Below are 15,266 nucleotides of genomic sequence, written 5' to 3'. Positions count from 1 at the left end.
AGTGCAGTTCACTCATTCTTTCCTTGTTCCATTTGATTAATGAAAGCGGTGTATTTTCTTTCCTTCTGCCAGTGATTAATACTTCTCTGCGCTTCTTTGTTTTTGGTGGCAGATTGCTGGGAGAGAGATTCCACCGTAAATTGTTTTTGATATCGAGTTTTAAATAAGCTTTGCCAGCCTACTCGTTTTGTGAAAAATACTTCTCCGTCTCCAGTAGTGTATTGCCTAGACTGTGTCTGCTCTGTGTCTCTGTTAAAGGGAAGGAGAGTTTAGGAGAGCTCCTTTCAAAGCTCACTTCCATCACTACAGCTGAAAGTGCAATGTGAAAGATAACAGCTTGGCTGCTACTTCCTTTGCCATGTCTGCGGGGTAGGCATGTGGGGGCAGCAGGAGTGGCAGGCAGAGACTGAATCATGGTTACTTACTGGCCTCCGTAACAGCAGTTTGTTCTTCTAAGTACATGGCTTGAATAAAAGCCGTAATGGGTGTTTGAGTGGGGAGGTAATATTTTGAAGCCATTGCTGTTAGTGACACAGACAAAAGTTGCTCCCTGCATCATCCTTGGGGAAGTACTGCCTCCAGTACTGACTAGGTATAATTCATATCACCTAGACCTTGGTGGTGAGGCAGGGCCTATTTTTAAATAGTGTTTTGGACTACTGTCTACACTTGTGATTCACACAGTGCCAAGGATGTTCCTGGACACAGGAATACCACCATCCGTTCATTTCCACTGCTGTAGCTGTCTGTGGATGACTTCTGGCCAAAGCTGAATCTCACAGGTATCCCTAGGCAGAGTGGAGTTCAATACGAGCCAAAGAGCAACAAACAGTTCATGTGCAGCTGACCTGGTTTGAAGAGTAAGGGAGTTTTAATAATAAGGATGGGGAATGCTGTGTAAGTATTGGCTTCCATGCTGCAGAAAGATACCTTCAAGGCAAATTCATTTTACTGTAGTATATCTTACAAAACCTTTTCTTTAGTGGGCTTTTAGCTTTTAAGGAATTGTTTTCAATTTCTTGTTTTTTACTGGTGGTAAACTCAACTGATGATCAATTTCTGCTCATGCATTAAGATTAACTACAAATATACTTGTGATTATGTTTGCTTTTACTTAAAAGTTTGGAGATGCATACTGAAGCATGTGCAGATATAAAACTGGTGGCAGTTTGCCAGTGAAGCCTTTGATGTTGCCAAGCATGGGAGGCCTATGTATAGAATAATACAGCTTTCCTTCTATATATGCGATCAAACCACCATGTGCATGTTTTATTCCTTATCTTAAAAGCAATGTTTTACATTGCAGCCTCCAAAATGAAAATGTAACTATTGAAATGAAATCTAACACCCTGCTTTATGTGTAACCTTCAAATCAGAGTTGAAATAGAAAATGTGTTATTTTAGCAGGGCTGCTGAGACTGTGATCTGCAAAAATCCTCTTTGCACTTGACTGTGAGCTCCACCCTTTAAACAAACTCTTTGTCCTGGTTTCAAATTGAATTTTTCACTACACAGGTCTCATTAATTAAACAGCAAGAGTAGCTTCAGCCAGCGACCTGTTCTTCCCCCTGCAGCTCCTTGCATGGGGAGCCTTTCACTCATAGCGGGTGAAAGCCGTTTTTCTTCTGCCTGGCTGAGGAGAAACCTATACAATAGAAAGGACAGTTCAGCGCCCAAACCCAGTTGTCACCAAGAACTGCTTAAAATAACTTGAAAAATAAATGGTTTCTCATCATCATCTCCTTTCCTTCCAGTCACATTTTTGTGAGCTACGTTTGCCCAAGAACCCAAAACTCAGATGCAGCGTGACATTTCCCTACCTTTCTCCTTCCCTTTCCACAGGCCTTTTACTCCCAGCTGTTGCTGTTGCTGCCAGCTCTGTTCAATTAACCTCAACAGGAATGCAGTCATCCCTCTGCGGTTAATCCTGTTCAGGATTAATGAACTGTGCTTTAAACCAAGGGAAATGCTAGTAAAAATGAGGTATAATTTCATTAGAAAATTGTGTACTGCTAATTAATGAAAAGGTCATTTTAGGACTTGGCAGAATTGAGTTTAACTGGAGAAAAAAATCCACAGAGCAAATATGTGAAGTTTGCTACTTTCTCTTCACTCTCGCTCTCTCTGTGGACACCTTTTTTCACCAAATGTCCTGTTTTCTGTCTCACTCTCAAGTCACCACCAAAGTATGTCACTGGGAAGCATGGAATAGAGGCAGCAGTAAAACGAAGCCACTTGTTGTGGAGCCACTTGTTTCTTCATCATTTGTTTCTGAGTGATGAACACTATATATAATGTGATTTATTTGAGTGTTAAAAAACAGGCACTGGTCAAAATACTGAGGTCACTGTTTCTCCAGTTACGAACCAGGAAAATTCCTGGTATTTGGCTTTCATGCTGGTCCTGGGAAAGTCTGCAGTCCTTCAGTTTCTCAGTAGTGCTTGTTCTGTACATTTGAGCAAAGGCTTGATCGATACCTTAGATACGTTCAGCTTTTCACTTTCTGGATATCAAAAGTAATCACGATGGACATGTAGACAAAGCAAAGTAACAAGGAATTTTGCAAGAGACTGACAAGACAGGGCAGTGACAGGGGAAGGGAGAGAAAACAGGTGAATAGCTGGTGTTTGAAAAACAAGATCAGAAAAGGCAGCTCATCAAAAATTTTCAAATTCTTTTCCTGTTTGGTCATACACAGCTTTGTTTATTACTTCAGAGCTCTTGGCTCTTTCCTTATGGCATATGAATTAGTATCCATCCTGTAAAAGATCAGGTAAATATGATTTCCAGTATTTCATGTTGCTTCACTGAAGGGGGTTTTATCATAAAGTAATTAATTACACAACTGTCATTCAGATATTTTGATCTTTTATACCAAAAAACCTGTGATGTACAGTACTTAACTATCTAAACTATGCTGTTGTAATTAGTTTTTTCTTACAAAAAGTTACATGGGTCCTCCTAAGTTCTAAAAATATACTTCTGACTCTCCAAGAAAAAGATAACCATTCTGGGAAAGATATATCTATAAAAAAATAGATTGAATCCAGTTTTTGAATGTAAAACTAAGTCTAATGACTGGAATTTTCATATTATACCAGAAGAATTTTCTGTACAATATATTGTAATGGGCCAAATATCCACCAACCACAAAATATGCAAGTCTCTATTCTGCACATATAGAGGAGGAGAACTCGATACATTTGAGTCAACGTTCCTCAAAGTGTTTTGTTTAAGTGCGAGAGCCAGCCAATGTGCTAGCACACATGCTTATGTTTTAGCATATGAGAACAGAAAGTCAGCCAAGCATGAGAGAAAGTCAGTCAGAGTTATTTTTGGGATGGTACTTTGTTTTTTATATACTCCACTGTTATATTTATAGATTCAAAAGAAATTATGTCTTATCTTCAAATGTAATTACCACAGAGGACACAGAACATGGGATTTTCAAAGCAGCCCAAGGAAACTGAGGACCCGGTTCTTAATAGGCAGGAAAATAATATACCAAGACTCTTTTGAGCATGCCAGTATCAAGCACCCGTATATGATCATTCTGTTCTTTGATGCAGGTTTGCTATAAAGTGAGCCAGCTGACAATATTTTTTGCAATACTAAGAGGTCTTACAGTATAGTGAAATATTTCATATCAAGTTCTGTTTATCATGAGACAGAATGTGCTTTCTAGGGGGGGGGGGGGGGGGAGTGTTGTTTGTTGTTTTGAGTGTTTTTTCCTGGACAACATTATGGGCCACATGCTCAATCCTTTTATGTCAAAGGCAAAGTTTGATTTAAATGAGACCAGAATGCTTGGGTATGTGCTAAATCAGATATTTTTAAATGCATGCCACTTGAGATTGCAGAAGAAAAAACATGCTCATAAATAGTTGTAATTTGTTTGAAGTCAGAGCACTTTTCTCTCTGTGGGTCTATTTATAGTTTCAGGATAAGAAATTCTTATGCTTAGTAGCAGGAACTGATGAGTGAGAGTTTTACATACTCAGAAGAAAAACCTGAGTTGTAATTTTCTGTCTCTTCAGCCTAAAGGAAATTCATGAGTCTTGAAGCTGGGATATAAAATTAATCCTGCTTACTTAGGAAGACCTTAATCACACACTTGCAGTTTTCCATGTGAACTATGGTATCTGTAGAACCCAAAGGAGTCAGTTATCACAGAATGTTTTTCATCTGGCTTTGTCTTCTTGTTAAAATAAATCTTTAATTTTGCCAGTGACAAAGATTAGATTTTAATGGGGGTTTTTTTGTATTTTTAATTTTTATTCTGTTGCTCTATTAAGACCAGGAACACAAATGGATTGTTGTGAATCCTGAATTGTTCGCTTTTTTTGCTGCTGGAGTCCAGTTCCATACAATATTAGCAATCAGCTTCTATGCCAAAGCCAAGCAGTGACAGTTGCAATAATGAATATTTGCTGCAGGCCACTGGTATGAAAATAGCACAGTGCTGCAAGCCTGCGTCACCAGAAACAAATCTTCCATTTGACTGTGACTGAGTTTCTAGCTCAATTTTAGATAGATCATTTATTATTGAAATAGTTCTTAAAGCACTGTCATAATATAAAGTTAAGAAATGCTGATTCAGTCTTCAAGGCATCAGTTCAAATGCCTTCCCACTCTTTTGGTGGGGTATTTTTATTAATCCCTTTATACCTTTAATGCTGTACCATGTATTTAGGGCACTGAACTGTGTACAGGCAGCAACACTGTAATATATTCAGAGGCACATGCTGGTTAGGTTAGAAGTTCTGGTGAGAAGAGGATTTGAATTCCCTCTTTGTAAGCTTACTTGACAGCTTTTAGAATGTTTTCTCCTTAATTTCCACAGATAATTCTAAAGTTTATATGAGGAGGAGCAGCTTTACATCTTTAAATGTGTTGAATTTGGGTGGTTTTCTTGTATATGTTTTGATGTCATTAATACATTTGCATTAGTGGAATATATAAAGTATTAATATAGAGCACCTTTTGAAAGTGCAGAGTATATGCACTGAACTTTGATATTTTTTTAGTTGGAAGAATATATTGATGACATTTACCATCTTTAGTTTAGTTTTTATATACAATGCTGCTTTCACGCATGCATATTAAATACCCTCAAAAGGACTAATGTAATTGATTGTATTTTCTTTTCACTTTAAAATAATTACATAGTGAAATATTAGATCAACATATATATAGGAGGTCAGATACCTGAAGCAGAATAAAATCTGCAGTTATTTAAGCTTTTATTTTTTATTCATTGCCTCAGGTTTTCCTATGGAAAATAAAGAAATTATGATCTCTATTTTGCTTAGGGCAAAATACTGACCCTTGCACTGCAAAGCTGGTAATGGTGATTGATGTACATACCTAATTTCCTGCAAGATTAGAATAAGCACCAACCTTGCCATCAATCCTGAGAGAATGTTATTGTCTTCTTTTTCCTTCCCTCTCCCTGGTGCCATCTGCCCTCTGCCTTCCTTTTCACCAGGAAAGTACATTGGCTAGACCTACTACTGTATAGTAAGTAGTACCAGGATGGAGAAAATGAAGGTTTAAAAGCAGAGTTATGTACTGCTGGGAGTGCGCTTTTGAGGAAAATAATTTCACTGCAGTAACTTTCAACTGAAGGAAAGCCAACATTGACATGAATTCTCTACGATAGGAAAGCAGTGACTAGTTAATGTATAATTTTGTGGACAGATCTACAAAGGCTTCATTTATTCATCAGTTGCCCAACAGAAAGCTTAATATTTCAAAATAGTATTTTTCTTTTGAGACATTATTTTTGGTCTGTAAAAAATAATAAATAAGAACAGATTGTTCAGCAAGGTAATACCATTCCTTCTGCACCAGTATTTGACATCCCCAATACATTCAGGACATAACCACCTCCAGACTCACTCTCAGGAAAAAGAAATACTTTAATTAGACCTTGAGTGGGACCTTATTTTTGCTATATGCTTAATGCCTGGCGATATGTAGAATATTCACATGACAAACTCTGCTTTCATGGTTTTATGAATAATAATTTTTAAAAACACTCTGGGAGAATATGGAGAAACGTTACAAAATATACAATGCATAGAAATTAACAGGACTTGAAGAGTCCTATTCCCACTGACTGAAAGGGGATCATACCTGGGTTGCTCCTGCAGATACTTGTTCAGCCAGTTCTAAGACCTCCAGGAGGCAGTATTTTTGGATCTCTGTATGTAGGCTATTCTCAGGCTTTACAAGCTTTAATATTAGAAAGAATTTCCTGATGTCTAATCTGAGTTTCTCTTGATGTAATCCAATAGGATCAGGGAGAAGAGTTTATTCTCTTATTTTTAGCTACCTTCTAGAGATATGAAAAATGTTGTCAGTGTTTAAGCTTCATCATCCATGTTTTCTAAACCTCTGATTTGTTTTGGCTTCCTCCCTCACAACCCCTGTCTTGTTTGTTTGTATTGCTGCTGGAGTAACAACAAAGCAAGTAATTGTTAATTTTTGCGTTGTAGTTCCCAGACTGGACACAGGGCCTCCAGTGCTGATTAGAGGAGGAAAAAATCCTTCATAAATCTTTCGCTTTGCTCTTTCAATGTGGTGGGGACCTATTCCATAACACGATGATGAGACATCTATGCTCATCTTGTTATCTTCTACTGAAAGCTTTTTCTGAAAAACAAGCAAACAAACAAACAAACAAACCCAGAATCAATCAAACAAATAAAGATCCCCAAAAAGCGGTACTGGAGCTGTTCTTCATTGTGTTTTAATAGATCAGATTAATCCTACTGAGTGTGGATTCCTGCAGTTGTCTTTACTGAAAGGCATCCAATTTTCTAGACTGTCTCTCCAACACGTTAAAATTATTTTGAATCATGTCTCTCTCTCAGTGTATTTGCACTTGCTCCCAGTTTGCTATCGTCTGCTATGTTGTTAGGCATGTTCTTCATTAATTAAGTTGTTGAACAGTATTAGTCTGAAACACATCTCTGCAGCATCAATTAGTTGTGTCCCCCCTGCATCACAGCACATACTAAGATCTGTAAGTGAAAATTGTTATTTTGCCTATTCTAATAGATGGCAATGAATAAAGCGTAGTACAGGAAGAGTACCACTAACACCAAGGGATGTATGAAAATAAAATGAGCTGTCTATGTTGGAAAGTACCCAATTCCAGGGATATCTCAGTGAAGTAACTAAGATTTCTTATGGGGGAAGCTGCTACTCACTAGGGTTAATATGACAAAATACAACACTGCAAAAGCAGAACAGCTGCTGTCCCTTCTCTCCTTCTCCTGTCCCTTATTTGCCATCTCCTTCACTGGCTCAGTGCTAGATATTACTGTCCTCTACCCTGCTAAGTACTTAACTACCAAATGATACTGCCATATCCAAATGTCATGTATATATTATTCAAACCACAATATCATGGCGTATTTTCTCTCTCTTGGATTTTAAAACTACAGAAAAAGCACAAGTTCTTAGATGCAAGCACTAGGTTTCCAAATAGATTTAGGTATATAACATGCTTACAGTTTTTTCAAACATAACGCTGATACACAGCACAGAAATCTTGTTAGTCTCTGTGTAGGTCTCAGATATAGGATGTTGTATATTTAGTTACTATTATTACTATGTATTGTTAGTGTGCAATAATGGATAATAACAATGCATCATAAATGTATCCTGTGTATTAATAATTACCTTCATTCATTTAATATTAGTTTTGCTTAATATCAAGTGAAGTATCAATGTAATGTTTTACTTTATCAGATATCAAGAACATACAATTATTTTCATTTTAGTTTTATTAGTACAGAATGTTAAAACTTTGGCTTGGCTACTTAATCAGAATAAGTATTATGTTGTACTATGGGAGTTTATGCATCTGAAGTGCTGCATATAAACTTCAACAGCCTATTGTACTGGTAATTTACACAAACTCTTTTAGTGGATTATCTTTCAGTTGTACAGTTGTACAGTTGTACAGTACAGTCCTAATGACCTAATGACCTGTCTTTTCAGTTTATGAAATTCTGTATTTATTGGGTGTTAGCAGAATGTGGGAGACAGAATACATGGCATTTCCATACATGGGAATACTGTATTTTGTAACCACACAAAATGCAAACAATAAGGTCAGATTTAGTTCATTACCATTAGTCAAACCATCATCAGCACTATCAGGCTTTCTGTACGGTTACAGCATTAGCATGCCAACAAGCAAATGCCAAAGATCACAACCTCTTTTTTTGTTTCCTTCCATCTCCTCTCTTTGCCCACAGACGTTACCACAGGGACACCAGCAATATCAACGACGACAACCGTGGAAATCCGGAAGAGCAGTGTTATGACAACTGAGATCACCTCTAAAGTGGAGAAAATCCCCACAACAGCCACTAGCAGCACCACATGCCCTTCTGTTGAAACTGAGGAAGAAAAAGCAAAAAGACTGCTGTACTGTTCACTATGCAAAGTCGCTGTCAACTCTGCCTCGCAGCTGGAGGCGCACAACAGTGGTGAGATGGAGCAGTGCTTGCTTTCTTCCTTTTTTTCCTTCTGTCTCAAGAGCTCTGCAATTATCTTCCCCTGAATAGATTAGATCTCTTGCAGCAGGGGACAAAGAGGTGGCAGAAAAGTGGCAATTACATGGAATTCATTAGGTATTTAAGAATAAAAATGACAGGCAAAAAGGCTTTCATAACGGGGGAAGAAAGGAATTTTATTGCATGCAAGTTGCCCATTTTCTTACATTTTATCTTTTGCAGCCTCCAAACCTTACAGAGCTAAATGACAGCTTATGCTTCATTACCTTTGGTGTTCAGAGTTTGCATAGTTTTGTTTGTGTCAGCTAGCAAACTGAGTATGAATGCCATTAGTTTTGTTTGAAATCTAACAAATTAAGGCTGAAAGAGGGAGCGTCAGTCTGTCAGAGTTCAATGATGAGAGTTAGAATTCTTAGCTCCATATTGTCTGTTAATAACTTGTTAAAATTATGCATATTTTCCCTTTGTTTTCATCAACTGATAGCAACTGCTGCATGAGAGTTGAATGGGTAATTGCTTACCTCCATGTTTCTTAATTTTTAAACCTTTTCTTGTTATTAGAGCTAGTAGCATCAATAAGTTCCAGCAGTAGAGAGCCATCATTCACAGTCACTATTTTAAGCATCTTATTGATTGGCGGTGTGTTGAGTGGGGTTAAAATGTTCGGATTTAATGTGGTGGCAATGGCCACCTATAAACATCCTACAGAAAACCTCCTGATTTTGGATGTCATTACCTGCCAGCAGGATAAACAGAGTTGAGACAGACAGAGAACCTAAAGTTTGAAACATAAAGACTGTGACGTTATACCTGCAGCAAAATGATCAATGGTTTTATGATGTAATAAAAAAAAATAACTCTGGCATGTCTATAGAATCCACTTAAATGAAAAAGGAAATGATAATTTGTTGGTATTCATGAGAAACAAAGCCTAATCAGTTTTGAATGCTGTGTTTGCTGTATGCCAGATCTTCAACTGGTGAAAATTTGACTTCATAAAGCTGTACCCATTTAACCTATTTAACTTCATATGAGGGTTAGACTCTAAATATTTTTCTGATAAAGATGAGAGCCAAAACATTATTCTGAATATTTAAACACAACCCTCCAGGTTTTTGCTGTCTCTGCTGATAAACTGTGTGTGCTCACACACGTGCATGCCTGTAAAAGTGTACATGTGGGTGCATATAGCGATTATCAGTGCAAAACTAGTTCCGTACACAGTAGTAGTCCATTATCATCACAGACTACCTGTGTGGATGTCAACAGTGTGTCAAATCGTTTAGTGTGAATAAAAGTAAAGCAACAGGACACTATTGTTTTCTATCCAATCTTTATTTTAATAAAAAAATGCAAGCGCATTTTTCTCACGTGTATGTTTCTCACACACTTTGGTTTCTGTGCAGGCCATTAAGGATCCATAGGTTGCTGCCAGGAATTTCTGCCCCTTTTTGATTTGGAGACTAATTACTTAATTACAGATTTAAGTGTAAGCTACCTAATACATATTGTTGATCAATCCATTCAGGAGGACTACAAATCAAAGCCAACTACATCTTAATAGCTAAATTACTCTTCCTTTGCAACTACAGTTGAGGTCTTATTAGCAGCAGGAGTTAATCAGAAAAGTCACACCCATTTAACTTCACATCAGGATACCTGATTGTGCCACTACTTACTGGTGCGGCTGTTTTGTTCTAGTGTATTACCTACAGATATGTAATCTAATAATTAAATATCAGATGTGAAATACATTGGTGTGAATCTGATATGGACAAACACGGGCATATTCCAAGGATAGCACATGGCACCAAGCTGAGGTTCATATGATTTTCTTCTAAAAAGAAAATAAAACAATTAATGCAACCAGATTGCCAAAGTTGTTTCTGTTTCCCATTTCTGATGTCTCCAGGGACTAAGCACAAAACTATGCTGGAAGCTCGGAATGGAAGTGGAACCATAAAAGCCTTTCCCCGGGCAGGCGTAAAAGGCAAAGGACCTGTGAATAAAGGAAACACAGGCCTTCAGAACAAAACATTTCACTGTGAAATATGTGATGTGCACGTAAACTCTGAGACACAACTGAAACAGGTACTCAGCTAGATTGCAGAGTGTGAATCCTTGGTTATTCTTTGTTTTCATGGTGATAAAGTACCAACGCAATCAGCATATGTCAGTCTACAGTTTGCATCCAAATGGAGCTTATAGATTTTGCCCTTTGTACTTGGCTGTCATGCTGTATGTTTTGTTTTGGATATGATTTTCCCTTGCACAGAATATGTTTTCTCAAAAGCTCTTGATTATATATATTTCTTAAAGAGTTATAGAAGCTGTAAGCTGCAACACGTTACAACTGTCTTTAGATGACTATAATTGTCATTAGCTAATAAACCCTGACATTTTGTGTACTGCATATTTGCCTTGACAAAGATGTGGAGGTGAGTGCAGCAAGTACTTTCACAGAACACTGAATAACCTGCTTAGAAATGCGGGATGGAGAGGATTTGTAATATTTTTTTATCAGTGTTATTCTGTAACTGAGAAGCATGACCTCTAAATTGCAATTACACTAAGTTATGTTCAGTCATTCTTCAAATGAACAAAGCCTTTGTTCTGAAAAACACTTAGTTTAATTCCATATGCCTTTTGGAATTAAATACTTGTTAAGGAACTTTACAAGAATGAAGATAAATTCAGTAATGGACAATAGCAATACTTGTCTTCTGCTTTCAGGAAAAAAAAATGTCCAGTTCTTTGTCTTTTTTTTGAGATCTCTCTCTTGAGAATGAAAATCAAAGTAAAAATATAGTTCTGAAAAAGGTTCTTACATCTAATACTGCAATAAAGTCTGTGTAGAAGGATTCTTGTAAAATCTCATAGATTTTATGAAGAAGATAATGGATTTTTGGGTTTTTTTCACTGTCACTTAGTTTGATATGTGACTATAGCTGAAATCTTTAAAGGATCTCCAGGCTTCTTAGGGATTTAAACAATTTTGTGCCTTTTTTTTTTTTTTTTTCTTTCCCCAAATAGGGGATGCTCTACTATCTAATATTCTTTCTAAACTTTCTATCAGCAGTAGATTGAATTTGATGGGTGCTTTATACAGATAGGGAGGAATTTTTCAAAGGCTTCTGTCTTTGACCTGAAACAGGTCCTGTTGAAGTTAACAAAGGTGAGAAAATCATTGACTACAGTGGAAGCAGAGTTGAGCTGAGCACTGCTAAAAATCACAGTCCCAATACATGATGCACAAAGGATGATTCAGATTGGAACAAACCCTATTGCTATTTGTTGTTAAATTAGTCAAAGTAATGCTGTTGTGAAGAGCAGTAGCCTTTAATATCGGAGCACCCTTGTGTAAAGTAGAGCCTGAAATGATCTATTAAGGAACTATCACTCTTCTTTTTTTTTTTTTTTTTTTTTTTTTCTACCCAAATGTATTTTAACAGCACATAAGCAGTAGAAGGCACAAAGACAGAGCTGCTGGGAAGCCGCCTAAGCCTAAATACAGCCCTTACAACAAACTCCAGAAGGGAACACATCCACTAGGGGTAAGCCAATCACCTTTTTTATTTTACTTTCATTTTAACCCTGCTGAGTGGGGTTTTTAGAAAAAGTGGGAAAATGTTTAAAATGAGAGGAATAGTGTAAGCAATGGGAGTATACAAGTGTCCGAATGAGCCCATGGAAGCCCACAAGGGACTTTTTATACACTCTGATAGGTTTTGACTACAACCTGTGGGTCCTTGTTTTTGTAGCTACTCTGAATAACCTCAGAAAAGAAGCTTGTTTCAAGGGTCATTAGAGAGCAAGAGCCTAAAGAAAATTCCAGATGTCAAACAGGATTTTTCCAGTTTTCACCAAGAACAATAGTGATGAAATGACTAAATAAAACTTCATAAACAATAAAACCTTTATTCTATTCTTATTTAGAAACTTATTCAGATAACAATTGAAACAATTAAAAAAATCCATCTCTCATTTCATTCCACTCAGTTTCAGGATAGTCTGGTTACATTTTCTACTGCCAGGCTAAACTGTCTGAAACACAGTTCTTACTAGCTTCAGAAGCTCAGAAAAAGGTTTACTTCTTAATAAAAGTACTTTTTAATACTTTTTAATAAAAAACCCTCTAGGATCTTGCCATTAGTTAAGAAACTGCTTATATTGTGGATGGGATAGTGAAACATCTGATATTTATCTCCATCAGTTAAACTGCATGATTGTTTTATGTACTGTGGTGTTTTGTAAGGGTTTTGGCAGAGGGAGGATGTTGATTCATTGGCCTCATAGAGATTCGCCCCTTACGCCTTGACCATCTTCTCTAATGCAGGCAGAATATGGAGCTTTTTTCTGTGAAAACCCAGTTCTCTTTAAGTTGAGTAAAGCTCTTTTCCTGGCAACAGAAAGCATGTCCTTCTTGGGGCAGCCCTCATGAGTGCTATATTCATGCACGATTCAGTTGGGTAGGAGGAGCTTTCCTGGATGTTGTAGCATAATGCAGTGCACCGTTCTGGTAGATCCACTAGTAGGGAAATAGCCCCATAGGGTTTTTCAGTAATTCACCAGGAAGACCAAGGTCTCCAATACATATAAGCTATACTGAAAGGAATAGAAAATATGTAATGAGGTAAGTAGGATATGGAATCACTAAAGCCTTTCTGACAGGATTATTATTACTATAGGAAATTCATTGTTTCCCAGGGGATGAAAATAACTATTACATTACTTTTGCTGTTGTGCACAGTTCTCTATTTCCCAATTTATGTAATGTTGATTTCTGAGAACTCTAGCCAAAGATTAAGGCCATTTGGTTGCTGCATAGACAAATAAAGGCAATGTGTCCTTTTCCTGCTCCCTCACTCCCAATTGCTAGCAGTATACAAGTCAAGCCAGAGGTGAGCAAAGAGGCGAAGGGGATTTAAGAAGGAGAGAATGAGTCATCAATAAATTAACAGATATGTGTACTATAATGGAGGCTGTGCTGAGAAAGGATGAGAGCAGTTCCCCATTTAATCTTTTTGTTTTTGAATAGAAAAAATACCGAAATTGCTGTCACTTGAAATGCAGAATAGCACAGCAACAAGCCAAAGATGTGCTAATTTTACTTTGAATGTGAATGTTTTTGATGAGCTCTAGACTTTTTCTTTACTCCTCACTAATTTTTCAAGTAATTTACTGTCCCTGAGTTTACTTCATTGGAAATGAAACAAATAATGGATAGCTTACTCTTAATGTTGACCTGTGTGTCAAATAGTACTTGCAGAGTGAAATGAAATGAAGGTGCAAGATACTGTATATGCTAAATATTACTAGTTTTGAAGCTATCTTGAAATCAGAACCATGTTGATAAATTAACTGAAAAGCTAACTTCATTAGAAGTTCCTGATTCCTCCAAGAATGACAAGACAGTCCTAGCCTTTTAATATAAACAGTCTCATAAGACTGTTGATCTTTGTGACAAAAAATATACAAGCATCACCATATTTTTTTTCTACAGAAGTTAAAAAAAGGACTTACTACATTTTCATGGCTTTTCTAGACCAAAAACTTTCCAAGTTTTCAATATCATTTGTACGGCTTTGTTTAGTCTAGTTTTGCATGCTTCAGAGAAAGAAGCTTTATGAATTCCCACAGTACCGTTTCAGAGTTTAAGAAATCTTGCACTGTTGGGTCTTACTTGATATTTCTTTAAGCCACAGATGTCCAGCATGTATAAAATACTACACTTGAGAGAAAGAGGTTATCAGTTGCTTCATAGTCCAAACTTTCCGCAATAAAATAGCTCTTATGAAAAACATCCTTCACTGGGAATTCTAGACCACAATCAGAGCCCTGGTTTTGGCTGGAGTTTTTTTGTACTTTGTACTCAGGATTTTTTTTTTTTTTTGTTAGAGACTTTTTTTCCTTGTTTGTTCTAAACAAGGCTGAAAAAAGCATTTACTAAAAAATGTAAGGAAAGAGGAAAACGTCAAATGCTCAGCAAGGGAAGAAGACAGCCTGGATCAGTGGGTGTAACATCGATCAAGGAAAAGATCAGATCATTGCTTTTCATAGGCACCATGAGGAATTTTGTGTCTAGCATCCGTTATGTCCTCCGTTAAGAGAATTACAGAATCTGGTCCCCTCTGAGTATCTCTCCCAGAGCTTTAAAGAACCTTAAGGCCAGCAGAGTTGCCAGTGGGTATTAGGATAAGTAAATATCCTGTATCCATCTGGTTGGTAAAGAACCAGCAGATTTTTTGGAATATGGTGGTAGTGTAACTATGAAACTCGCTGGTGGTTCATGCCAGAGTACTCCTGTCCTTACCTTCTGACTATTCACTCACCAAGGTACTGTTGAATTGAAAATATCAGACTGATATACTGCAAGTTAATTATTTGAAAGCCCCTTTCAATTCAAGGATTAGAAATTGTGTTTCCCTGTGAGTGAGAAATGTCCATACACTGAGATGTACCACAGCATGGTACATATATTCATATTCTGTATATTCAGTACCACATATTCAGGTTTATGTTCTTTGCAAAGGTCCTCAGGTCATGCCAGGACACAGACCCACCAAAAGTCCATCAGAGCCAACGGGAACTTTTCTTTGTCAGTGGATGAGGTTTCTATTCTTATCTCAGAGTTATAAAACCAGAACAACAACGGTATTCAGGCTTCTGGCATCTCATTAGAAACTTGAAATCCCACTGAAATCTGCAGAAATCTATATAGACTACTCTGAT

General features: G+C 37.1%; 1 protein-coding gene across 2 annotated transcripts in view; it reads left to right on the top strand.

The window, feature by feature from the left end:
- Positions 1–15,266, top strand: part of ZNF385D (zinc finger protein 385D) — a 446,378-nt gene that overhangs the window by 426,053 nt on the left and 5,059 nt on the right. For both annotated transcript variants that reach the window (XM_074838710.1, XM_074838721.1), the window contains 3 exons: positions 8,274–8,507; positions 10,447–10,625; positions 11,987–12,088. In XM_074838710.1, the coding sequence (XP_074694811.1) occupies positions 8,274–8,507; positions 10,447–10,625; positions 11,987–12,088 (515 nt within the window). The remainder of the gene's footprint in view (positions 1–8,273; positions 8,508–10,446; positions 10,626–11,986; positions 12,089–15,266) is intronic.

This window comes from Strix aluco, chromosome 1, assembly GCF_031877795.1.
Source record: "Strix aluco isolate bStrAlu1 chromosome 1, bStrAlu1.hap1, whole genome shotgun sequence".
Lineage (NCBI taxonomy): Eukaryota > Metazoa > Chordata > Aves > Strigiformes > Strigidae > Strix > Strix aluco.
The sequence above is the reverse complement of the archived record's forward strand: the minus strand, read 5'-3'. Positions and strand labels throughout refer to the sequence as shown.